Consider the following 11,165-nt stretch of genomic DNA (forward strand, 5'->3'; position numbering starts at 1 on the left):
CTGGAGCATTCCAGCCATGGGGACCACTCTCCTGGGGAATCTTGGTGTCTCTGCGGGGTTATTTTGCTGCAGACAGCCTGTTCCCAGCATCCAGCTGTCTCCAGCGCTCTGTTCTCATCATCCAGTGCCTCTAAGGGTGGAGAGCACACTCATCCCAGTGGAGGGGTGTCCCTTTCACTGCAGTGTTTGGGGTGGTTCCACAATCAGCCAGGCACTCTCCTTACTCTATGCTTTCCTGGGGAGACATGCAGCACCCTGAGTCTGCTGGGTCCTGGGTGCACATGCAGTGTCCCCTGTCACTGCTGTGGGACACTCTGGGGACAGGAGGCCCAGCTTGCCTGATGGGACAGTGACCTGAGTCTGGGGTGGGATTTTAAACAGCAGCAAGCTGTGGGTGCCCAGAAATGCCTGCAGAGAAGCCAGAAGCCCTGTAAGCACACCAGACAGAGGCTAGCTGGACACAGCTGTTTAATGAATGTATCTCAGTACGGATAGGGAGTTGCAACCCATGCACCCACGGCCGCCTCCTCGCCATGGCTCTGGCCACATCTCGGACCTGGCATCCGAAATATCCCCATTGGCGCTCTGGCCACATCTCGGACCTGGCATCCAAAATATCCCCATTGGCCTGGCATGCCAGGGTGGTAGAGGAAGATGTCGTGGCACTGGTGCGCCTCCTGGTCTTGCAGTGGGGGAGACCCTGGAGAGGGGAACTGTGCCCTGGCTGGGGGAAGGGGGCTGACTGGGATGATGCCCACAGGGCATCAGGGATGGAGGTGAGGGAGTGACCAGGCTGCTGCAAGTGCATCCCTGGCCTATGTAGACCCTGGGGCCTCCTGGCTGAGCCACAGAACACCAGCAGGGAGAGGCTGAGGGCACTGCGGGAAAGGGATTAGAGGGGCAGGAGCAGCTGCTGGGACTGCGATGGGACCTGGGCATCCCAACCCTGGTGTGTCTGGGGCAAGGCTTCCGGGCTTCCTGCTCCTTCATCTGTGGGCTGAGTGCATCTATCACTGTGGGCTGCCAAAGGGGCCAGTGAATGCCTCATCCCCGCAGCTGTCACCTGGGGGGGCTCTGGGCTCTGCCTCCTCCTCCTCCCTGCCACTAGCACTAATGCTCCCAGCGAGGCAAGGCTGCCCACTTGATGCGGAGGGTAGAGAGCGAGACTGAACAGGGCGGGTGTGGGACTGGAATGGCAAGCAAATGAAGAGCATCCCTTGGAACCAGGGGGACAGGAGGGGATGAGGGATGCAGGGGAGTGCTGCTGGCAAGATCAGAGGCACAGGGGGGTCCCCCTACATCTGACCTTGCCTTCCTATCCTCTGATGCTTTCTGTTACCAGTGCTCCTTCCTACACCATCGCTGTTGGCATTAAATAGTTGGTTGCCAGCAGGGAAGGGTTGAGCCATGCCAGGAAACCTTCTCTTCCAGCCACTAGGTGTGCATGCAAAAATGGACCTACTGGGCTCCAACCCCTGTTGGAGTAGGGCAGGGATGTGAAAGACCCCAAAGGGAGTCAGCCACATCCCCTGAGGATCCACCATGCTGATGAGCTGAGACACTGCTTGCTGCAGACCCGTGGGTGCTGCGTGTGGCACGCAGAGGCTCAGCTGTGCTGCCCCATGATGCTGTGGGAGGCTGGGGACACACGGGCGCTCTGGGTTCTGCTGTCACCCAACAAGCACCCAGGGCAGCTCTGTCTGCGGGTCCCTGGGTGCTGTGGGGACAGGGATCATGGGGGTAGCCTGTTCTCTGCCCCTTGTGCCCCATGGTGACCCCGGGCACAGGACCTTTGCCCCACTGTGGTCCCTGCAGGGCGCAGGGAACAGTGGGGACACACCCTGCCCCGCCCTGCTTCCCCCCACCAATCAGAGACCCAAGAGCTGCTCCCACTCCCTCATCCAATCAGAGCCCGGCGCCCATCCCCTTCACAGCCAATCCAAGGGGGAGGCGGGGCATAGGGCAGCATGGCTGCTTCCCCACCAGCCAATGGGCGCCTGGCTGTGCCCGCGGGGCGGGCGTGGCAGGTCCCCATGGCGGGCGTGGCACCGCGCCCTCGAGGCGCGGCCGGCTCTAGGCGAGGGGCTGCAGGTGCAGGGCGGCGCTGTTGGGGCGCGCGGCCAGGATGTAGGCGACGTTCTCCTGCAGGAATCCGGGCCAGTCGATGCTCCTGCGGGGACATGTGGGCTCACTGGACACCCGGGCAACACTGCTCCCCCAGGGTCTCCCCAAAAAATGGGGGTGTCCACCACTCCCCCAACCATCCCTGCCTCACCTGGTCTCCTCCTGCTTTGTGGCTGGCAGGATCTTCTCCGGGCTCTTGCCGTTCCTGCTGCTGGCGGGGCTGCCCTCTGATATGGGCCCCACATGGCTGATGCTGTGGCAGGGAGGAAGATGCTCTTCATCCCCACTCCATTGCACCCCAAATGATGGTGGTGGTGGGGGAAAAGGATGCACAGGGCTGGGGGGCCATGGAGAGAGAGATGGGGGGAAGCAGGGGCAACCATTTGTGTGCTGAGCACCTTTGGTAGGTATTGGGACAGTATTGGGAGTTCTGGCTGGGATATCACCCCTACACCAGGGTGGGCATCCCCTCACCTGACATTGCAGGACAGCATTTCCTTCTGGTGCTTGCGGAACCAGCTGTGCCGGGCCTGGCGGCACTCAGCCTCCCCGATGAAGCCGTCGTTGTCCTGGTCCAGGGCCAGGAAGGCTGTCCGTGCCCGCTCCCGCTCCTTGGGTGTCAGCAGCCGCAGAAGGGCATTCTAGGGGGGGTCAGAGAAGCGAAGGTGGAGCACTCATCCTGTGGGAACCTCCCTCCTTATATCCCCAAAGCTGTAAGGGTCTCCACCCTGAGTGCCATGGCCATGGGAGTCAGCCCCAGGTGCCACAGCCAGGGGTATCAGCTGTAGGAGCCAGCTTTGGGTGCCATGACCATGGGTGCTGTGGCTGTGGATGCTGGACCCAGGTGCCACAGCTGCTGGCCATGGTAGCCAGCCCTGGGTGCTGTGACCATGAGTGACAGCCATGGGAGCAAGCCCTGGGTGCCACAACCATACCTGCGGCCGTATTTTCTGCAGCAGCTGGATGGACTCGTGGGAGAGGAAGTCCTGCCACTCAATGTGCCCCTTCTTGTCAGGGTCCAAGGCGTTGAACTGCAGGGCTGCCTGCTCCTCCTGTGCCTCGGGCATGGTCCGCTCAAACTGCTGCTTGTGCACTTGGTGTTTGTAGTGCAGGAAGTCATCCAGGGTCAGGCAGCTCTCTGCAGGGGACAGATTGGCTGTGCTGTGCTCAGGAAGGAGGGGGGACCCACCTCCCCAGCTGCTTCCCGCAGCCATCTGGGACCCACCGCATGGAGGGTACACACCTGGAATGATCTTGCAGTTCTTCAGGGTCTCCATCAGGCTGTACATCTCCTCCTCTGTCAGCAACAGATTGAGGTTGTCCTGGGGTGGGGGGCAGAGAGGAGCCATGAGAAAAAGACATGGGGTGAGGGAGCACAGCTCTGTATGGCAGCACTGGGATCCCTTGGAGGCAAGTGGGTGAGGACACCCAGAGAGATGTGCTGTGTCACCCAAGGGTGCTGCAGTGGGATGGCTCCACGCCCCTGGGCTTTGGCCATTCCAGCTCTGCTACAGCATCTCATGTGCCCACAGTGTCACATCCTGCACCAAGGTTCTGAGGAGCTGCCTGCAGAGGTGAGGAGGTGGCAAAGGGCCACTGTCCCCTGCATCTGGTGACCCCATCAGGCCACGGTGGGTGGTGGGAACTGGAGAGCAGCACATCCCCCATAGCCCCAGAGCAGGCTGTGAGGTGGGACCCTGACTGTGTCCATGTGGGGCACACTTCCCTGGGGAGCACCCAGCTCCCAGCAGCAGCCTGGTGTCCCCCTGTCTGGGCACTCACGCAGTAGTAGCAGCTCCAGCCGGTCTCGGTGTGCGCGGTCTCTGTCACCTCCACGGCGCTGTCCTTCTGCAGGTAGCCCATGCGGCGCAGGCAGCCGTCGTGGTACACCCGGTGGCAGATGCGGCAGGGGAAGAGGCTCTCGGCTGTCCACACCTCGCAGATCTCACACATCTCATCATTCAGGATCTGGGGAGGGACGGGCACAGGCTCAGCAGAGCAGTGTAGGCAGGGGCTTGGCTTCTCCATCTGGGCGGTGCTTTGCAGGTGGGGGTGGATGCTGAGGGGGGAAGATGGGAATGTGTGGGGCTGGCATAGGGAAGAGGTTGTTGTAACAGACCTGGCTGGTCAAGTTAGAGGAGGGTGGGTGTGTTTGTGGGGAAGACTGGTGGGTGGATGGGTCTGGCTGTGGAGCCGTAGGTTCTTTGCAGTGTGTTACATGTGGGTGGCTGGACTGTAGGGTTGTACATTGGCTGGTCTTTAGGGTTGTAATTATCAATGGATAAGCTGTAAGGTTTTCCACACATTTCCATTTCCACTTCCAAACAGGTGCTAACCTGGGTATATTATCTAAGTACCCTGTGTAATTTAGCTCAGGGTGTGGTTAGACACTGGAATAGGCTCGCCAGGGCAGTGGTCACAGCACCAAGCCTGGATAATACTCTCAGGCACATGGTGTGATTTGTGGGGTGTCCTGTGCATGATCAGGAGTTGGACTTCAATATTCCTTGTGGGTCCCTTTCAATTCAGGATATTCCATGTGTTTATGGTGCCATATAAGGGTGTAGGTGGGCTGGGGGGTAGGCTTGTTGGGTGGGTGGCTGTATGTGTAGGGTTGTGGGTGTGGATGGGTGGGTTGTAGGAGTGGGTGGATAAGCTGTTGGGTTGTAGATGGGCAGGAATGTTGGGACTGCAGGTATGGAGGGATGGCTTGAGTTGCAAGCTGGTTGACTGTAGGTGGATGAACATGTAGATCAAATTGTCCTCTCTACCCCAGACCTAGAACTGCCTGTGCCCAGCAGTGACTTCTCCTTTTCCAGACACCCCAGGGTGCCTCCAGGGCACATCTGAGCAGTTGCACCCCCTCCCAGTGTGGCACCTCCACCTGCCCAGCCTGGCTGCTGGCCCTGTACCCCACTGAGCCACCCCGTAGGGCTTTGCGAGATTGTCATTGCCTGGCAGACACTCAGATGCTGGTGCACCTCCAGCCCTGTCCCCATCCCTCCCACACCGTCTCTGTGGTTCCATCCGCTCACCTGCTCCCTCTGCTCCAGGCTGATGTCCGGGGGCTCATCATCGTGGAGCTCCCTCTTGGGCCGGATGAAGGCTGGCGGCGTGAACCTGTTGGCCCGGTCGAACTCCTCTGGCTCCACGCCGCGGCCATCCCGCAGCCGCTCCCAGGCCGCCTTGGCGGCACTGCTCTCCTCCGGCTGGGAAGGTCCTGCCACCGCCTCCTCCTCTCCCTCTTGCACCTCCTGCTCCAGCGTCCCCTGGCGTGCGGTCCCCGCCTCCGCCCGGCGCCGTGTCGATGGCTGCTCCCGCAGCCCATCCTTGAAGGCTGACACGGCCAAGCTGACCTTCTGCACCCTCTCCACCGTCTGCCTCCTGGACATCAGCACCCCCATGGCTCTGCGGTGGGAAGGAAGGTGCTATGTCCCTGACCCCCAAAAGGGTCCCCTGGTGGTTTTCCCCAGCTGCATGAGGAGCAGCTCAGGGCAGGGAGAAGTGGGGTCTTTGCGACAAATTGACACTGGGATCATGGTGGTGGCCGTGGGGAGGTGGATTCCTGGCCATGGAGGGTCTGAGTGGGTGGGGGAGTGGGACAGAAGGCAGGGTAATGGTTTGGGGGTGCCTCCCCACCTTGCTCTATAGACTCCAGCTTCACAAGAAACACATCCAGGCCTTTTCCATGCCAGATCAGTAAAACTCAGAGGGACTAGGACCAGCTGTAACCCTTCTCCTAGCGTGCATCTCCTTTCTGCCTTAAAGACAATCTCTGTGGCCACTCAAGGGTGAAAGACATCCTCCCTGCAGCTCTGCCCAGGACTTGGTCATGGCCGGTCTGGTGCTGACCCCTCACCTTCCTTAAATTCCTCTTCACTCAGCTGCCTCTTCTTGCACTCACATGTTTATGTGTGTGCTGCTGCTGTGACCACTGGGCATCCTGCAAGGAGCCAGTGGGGAGGCTGGGCCAGCTGTAGGAGGACTGTGAGGGTGCAAGAGGGAAGGGGAGCAATGTATGGGACAGGGGCACATGGGACTCAAGAAGGATGTTTGGCTTCAGTGCCAGGGGAAGATCACCTTAGAATAAAGTGGGGAGGCCAACAGCAACAGCAATAACAAGTTGGACTCTGTCTTACTGGGTGTGAGCTGAAGCTGGGGAGAAGCAGAATTTGGCCTCCAGCATCACGGGGCACAGCATCACCTCACATGAGTCCAAGGGCTTCCCTCGTGCCATGCTGAGGTTGCACCACGGAAGAGGCTGCCCTGGGAGCAGTGGTGGAATCACCATCTCTGGAAGTGTTTATAAACCATGTAGACATGGCACTTAGGGATGTGGTTTAGTGGTGGCCTTGGCAGTGTTGGGTTAATGGTTGGAGCCGATGATCTTAGAGGTCTTTTCCAGCCTTAATTATTCTCTAATTCTGTGCTGCAGCAAAGAGGCACTTCCAGCTGGTGCCCAGGGACCGGGAGGCAGAGCAGGGAGATTGGAGCAGCAATCTCCCTCCCCGCCAGCCCCGGCAGGGAAGTCCCCAGGTAGCGGGATAATTAGCAGCATGCGTGCACACCGCCGGGATCTCGCTGCCTGCGGGAGTACTCGACTCCGCGGGCACTGCTGTGGCAGGGAGCCTGGTCAGGGTAATTACAGGTACCCCGCAGCAGCAGGGCCGAGCGGAGCGGAGCAGAGCATGCTGGCAGGCGGCAAACACCACTGCGTGCGCACGCATGTGATTCCCCAGCCTCTCGCCACCGCCGCGGGACCATCTGCCTGCAGATTCCCACGCGCTGAGCCGGGGGTGCAACACGTGTGCTGTGGGCCCCGTCCTGCGCGTGGGGGTCCCAGCAGTGGGCACGGGTGCGGGCTGGGGTATTTGCACCTGTTGGCCGCGGTGCCTGGCTTGGAGCTGGTGCCCGGCCTTCTTCGGCTCCCGGGGCTTTGCAAGGGTGGGAGCGGGGCAGAGCTGGAGGCACGTGTCCGAGCCACAGCAACAGCGTCTCTGCGGCTGTGCCAGTGGGAAGGAAAACACCTGGGTGTTTCTACCTCCTCGCCGTGCCACCACCCTCTGCCCGGCTGGCTCAGGATCACGTCTGCCGTGGTCAGGATCAGCTCTGCTGTTGGGCAGCATTGCAGCTCTGCCTGCGAGCGAGAGAGTCGGAGAAGTCACAGGGAAATCCCCCCAAGATCTGCCTTTGTCGGTCCCTGCAGCACCGAGTGTTGAGCAGATCCTGACCTACTCCTGCCCCAGGTTTGGGTAGAAGTGGGGAGGAGAGGGTCCAGAGGGGATAGGCTCACAGAGAAGAGTGAAAAGAGGTGTGTGACCCAGTCTCCCTGGTACCCACACCCATGTTCCCCATCTCAGCGTGCTGGCAGCTTCTCCCCACGATGCTGCTGAGCTCTGGGTGCCCCAACCCCAGCCACCCTGCAGTGCAATAGAAGGGTGGCTGGTGTGTGGACTTGCTGTATTCGTCCCCAAATCTGTCTCTCCTGTGTGTTCACAGTCACCCACCTGCACTGCGCTGCTGCTGCAAGATCCCAGCCCGCCTCCCTCTTCCCTGTCCTCTCCCAAGCCTTTCCCGAGTGCCTTCTGCCACTGCCTACTGTGTGCCTGGAGCCTGGACAGCGTCACTTCTATCACGACTTGTGTCTATTCTCAGCTCTACTTGCCTCCCTGCCCCTGTGAGTGCTGCACAGCTGGATCCTGCCTGCACATCCAGGGCTGAATGGCTTCACCCTGAACTCAGTCTCCAGACTCTGCTCCCTTTCCACAGGCCCCATTGCTCCCCAGATACCCCAAACTTGCTCTGCACTGTCCTGACCCCTTTTTGCCCGTGCCCCATGCCCTGCCTGACCTGGCTTTGTGGGGTGGGACTTTACCGTCCCATAGAACCTGGGATGACTTGGGGGCCTGCCAGACTTTGGGAGTCCCCCTTCTCCTGGGGAGGGAGGACCAGGGGCAGTCTCGCCTCATAGCAGCCCAGAAACCTGAGCAGCCCCTGCGTCCCCACTTGTCCTTGGGGGAAGGTGTCTCCGGTGCTATTTGTGTCCACCCCCCGAGGCAAACAGAACCACCACCTGTCTCATGGTGACCTAAGAGGTGCGGGGGCCTCGACCTTGCTGCCAGGCTGCACCGTGGGGCTATTTTTAGGTCGCCCCCACAGAGGAGCTAAATCTGGGCACAGGCAGGAGCTGCCTGCAAACACCCGGCTCCACCGAGCCCTGCCAGCACCGGGGGCTGTCACAGTGGGTGGTGGGAAACTTCCCAACCCCTTCCCTTGTCCCCTTTCCCCTGCACCCCTGCCCTGATCCTTGGGCAACATCTGTTCCCCTCACTCTTCTCTTTTGGATTTGCTCCATACTGCTTCGTTCCTGCAGCAAAACACTGAGCCAGAAAGCACTTCATCCTCTTAGTGCCCATGGACACATCTTTCTCTGCTTCATGCTCCTCTCTGCGTGGGGGAAACTGAGGCATGGAAGCAAGGCTGGTGCAGCTGGAGTGAGAATTAAGCCTGTGTTAGGTACGAATGGGGAGAGAGCTGGTGGCTAGCACGGAGGCACCCCGGGAGAAGGAAACAAGGCAGAGCATCCAGATGCAAACAGAGCCAGCGGTGCCTGCATGGCTGCAAAATCTCCGTCCATGGCAGAGCACACGTGGCTTGTGCTGGGGTTAGGGGGTGCCTGGTTAGTGGTGGGTGGTGGTGGCAGGTGACACACGGGTGGGGTGACACAGGGGTGGGGGTGACACACGGGTGGGGTGACACATGGGTGGGTGTGCGGCGCAGCTGGGGTGGTGTGGCGGCTGGGAGCGCAGCAGGGACGCGTCGGGAGCAGCGCAGGGGGGCTGTGTTTTTTAGGGCTGGATGTGTCACGGGGGGGATGAGGTGTGAGGGGTGAATGTGCTGCTTCGGGGTGAACGTGCCACGGCGTGGCTGGCAGTGCGGGGTGGGTGTTATGGCCCACGGGGTGCTGCTGTGGGCATGGGGTGGGTGGTGGCTTTGGGTGCAGGGGTGTTGCAGCAGCTGTGGGAGTGGGGTGGTGTCTGTGGCAGCTGGGGGGTGTGGGATGGGTGCTTCTCGGGGGCTGTGGGTGCAGGGTGAGCTGTTGTGGTGTGCAGTGCTGGCCTGGGGACATGGGGGTGTGGGGCCACAGGGTGTGTAGGACTGACTGTTACCTGCCCCACAGTGTGTCCTCAGTGAAAGACCCTCCCAGCAAATGAAGGGTCAGTGGGTGTTTGGGCTGGTGCACCCTTGAGCAGGCACACACTCCCAGGGGGATGCATCAGGGGTGTGCGTGGACCAGAACCCCCTCATGTGCCAGGATCTGGCTCCCTGATCCAGGGGGAAGGATGTGCCTGGTCCCCACAGGCTGCCAGGGGGCCAGGCCTCCTCCCTGCCCTCCCCGGGCTGCTGGGTCTTTTTCCCTGCAGTGCTGTGCCTTACTTAGAGCAGCATTAGGGAACCTGGGGGCAGAGGGGTGGGGTACCAACAGGGAGGAGAACCCTAGGACCTCAGAGCCCATGGCAGCCTGGTCCCAGGTCTCGGTCCGAAGGGCATGAAGCAGGGCTGGGAGGAGCTGCCACGGCTCTACATGGGTCTTGCACATCTCTGCACACCCTGCCAATTGCCGCCTGCCTGGGGTGAGGGGGACCAGGCTGCGAAGGCAGCAGGCTCTGCTTAGGGGACATCGCATTCCAGCTCCTTGAGCTGGCTGCAGATGGCCACGGGGGTCTGGCAGCATCCTCTTGTCCCCTCTCCCGGACAGACAGCACATGCCAGAACTGTGGCACTGCTGGGACTGCTGCTGTGAGATGATCTATTTGCCATGGGGCAGAGAGGTCCGTGGCTGATGGTCTGATGGTCCCTCCCACCCTCTGCAGGGCTGTGGGAGTCCAGCGGGGATGTCGGGTGGGGGGGTGCTGTGTCCCGGTCCTGGGGACACCAAGCCAGTGGCTGTTCTCCCTGCCGGATCAGGTTGCCCATCCTGCCGCGCTATGACAGATTTTATAGGTGTGTCGCACTCTTTCATCTCCCAGAGGGGGATGAAAATGCCGTGACAGCAGAGTCCCTTCCTCTGCAGCAGACACAGCTCCTGCCCAGCTCTGCACTTCTCCTTCTCTTCTCCCTCCCCAGTACCCACATGAGGACCCTGATGCCTGGGCAGGACCCTCTCACCCCATTCTCATCCCCACTCCCAGGCATCCCATCCCAGGAGCTCTCGACCCAGGATCCTGGGGGCAGTGGGGGAACCCACCGAAGGGTGACACAATGTGTGGACAGCCCATGCTACGCACCCAGCAATGCACCTATAATGCAAAAAAAAAAAAACCAACCCACTTACCAGGATCGGGGTCGCTCTGGGAACAGGAGCCCTAGACAGCAGTCCACACCATGTCCATCGCCGCTGCCTCTGGCCACGAGCCCCTCTGCGCCCGCGGGTGCTCACCGCATGCCGTGCCCCGCGTGCAAATCCCTGTCAGGGGATGGATGGATGGAGGGATGGAGGGATGGATGGAGCAGCGAGGGTGGTACCCGGGAAGCCAGAGCCCTGCACTTGCTGCCGGAGGATGCAGGAGGCAGCGCGATGCTGGGAGCGGATGCCTGTGTCTATCACACACACACCACACACACACACACACACACACACACACACACACACACTCACTCTCTCAGAGGAAGCAGGGAGCTTGTGACTGGGGCTGAGCAGATGCAGCCTGGTTTGCTGTCCCTGTACCAATTGCTGCCCGAGCCGTGTTAAAAAGCTCTCCGAGAAACGGAGATTTTTTTTAACCGGGCTGACGTGTGCTGGAAGATACCAATAAAAGCTTTCCCTGCATCTCCTTTGGCCCCCTGGGTTGAACCGCCTTTCTCAGAAAAAACCTCAAGGATTACAGAGGTGGGACTGCATCCAAGGATGAGCAAAGGTCTCATCTGCCCCCGCTGCGGGGTCTTCCCCAGACCAATGCCTCAGTCACGGGCTACCTGCACCTGCTTTTAACCCAATGTCTGCTGGTCAGTGCTGCAGGCAGTCTGTCCTTCCCACACTA

The 11,165-nt window shown here is 60.6% G+C and overlaps 1 protein-coding gene across 1 annotated transcript; it reads right to left on the bottom strand.

Moving 5' to 3' along the window:
- Positions 1-451: 451 nt before the first annotated feature.
- Positions 452-10,886, bottom strand: PHF24 (PHD finger protein 24). The gene is made up of 8 exons (XM_054283431.1): positions 10,460-10,886; positions 5,160-5,532; positions 3,907-4,092; positions 3,368-3,446; positions 3,060-3,262; positions 2,599-2,765; positions 2,276-2,377; positions 452-2,170 (listed from the first exon to the last, which is right to left on the bottom strand). Exons 2-8 carry the CDS (start codon positions 5,526-5,528, stop codon positions 2,074-2,076), a joined length of 1,203 nt encoding a protein of 400 aa, XP_054139406.1. The 5' UTR covers positions 5,529-5,532; positions 10,460-10,886; the 3' UTR covers positions 452-2,073.
- Between the last annotated feature and the right edge of the window lie 279 nt (positions 10,887-11,165).

The sequence above is a fragment of the Melozone crissalis genome, unplaced genomic scaffold, assembly GCF_028551555.1.
Source record: "Melozone crissalis strain CALT ecotype California unplaced genomic scaffold, PUWL_Pcris_2 ptg000036l_1, whole genome shotgun sequence".
Taxonomy (NCBI): domain Eukaryota; kingdom Metazoa; phylum Chordata; class Aves; order Passeriformes; family Passerellidae; genus Melozone; species Melozone crissalis.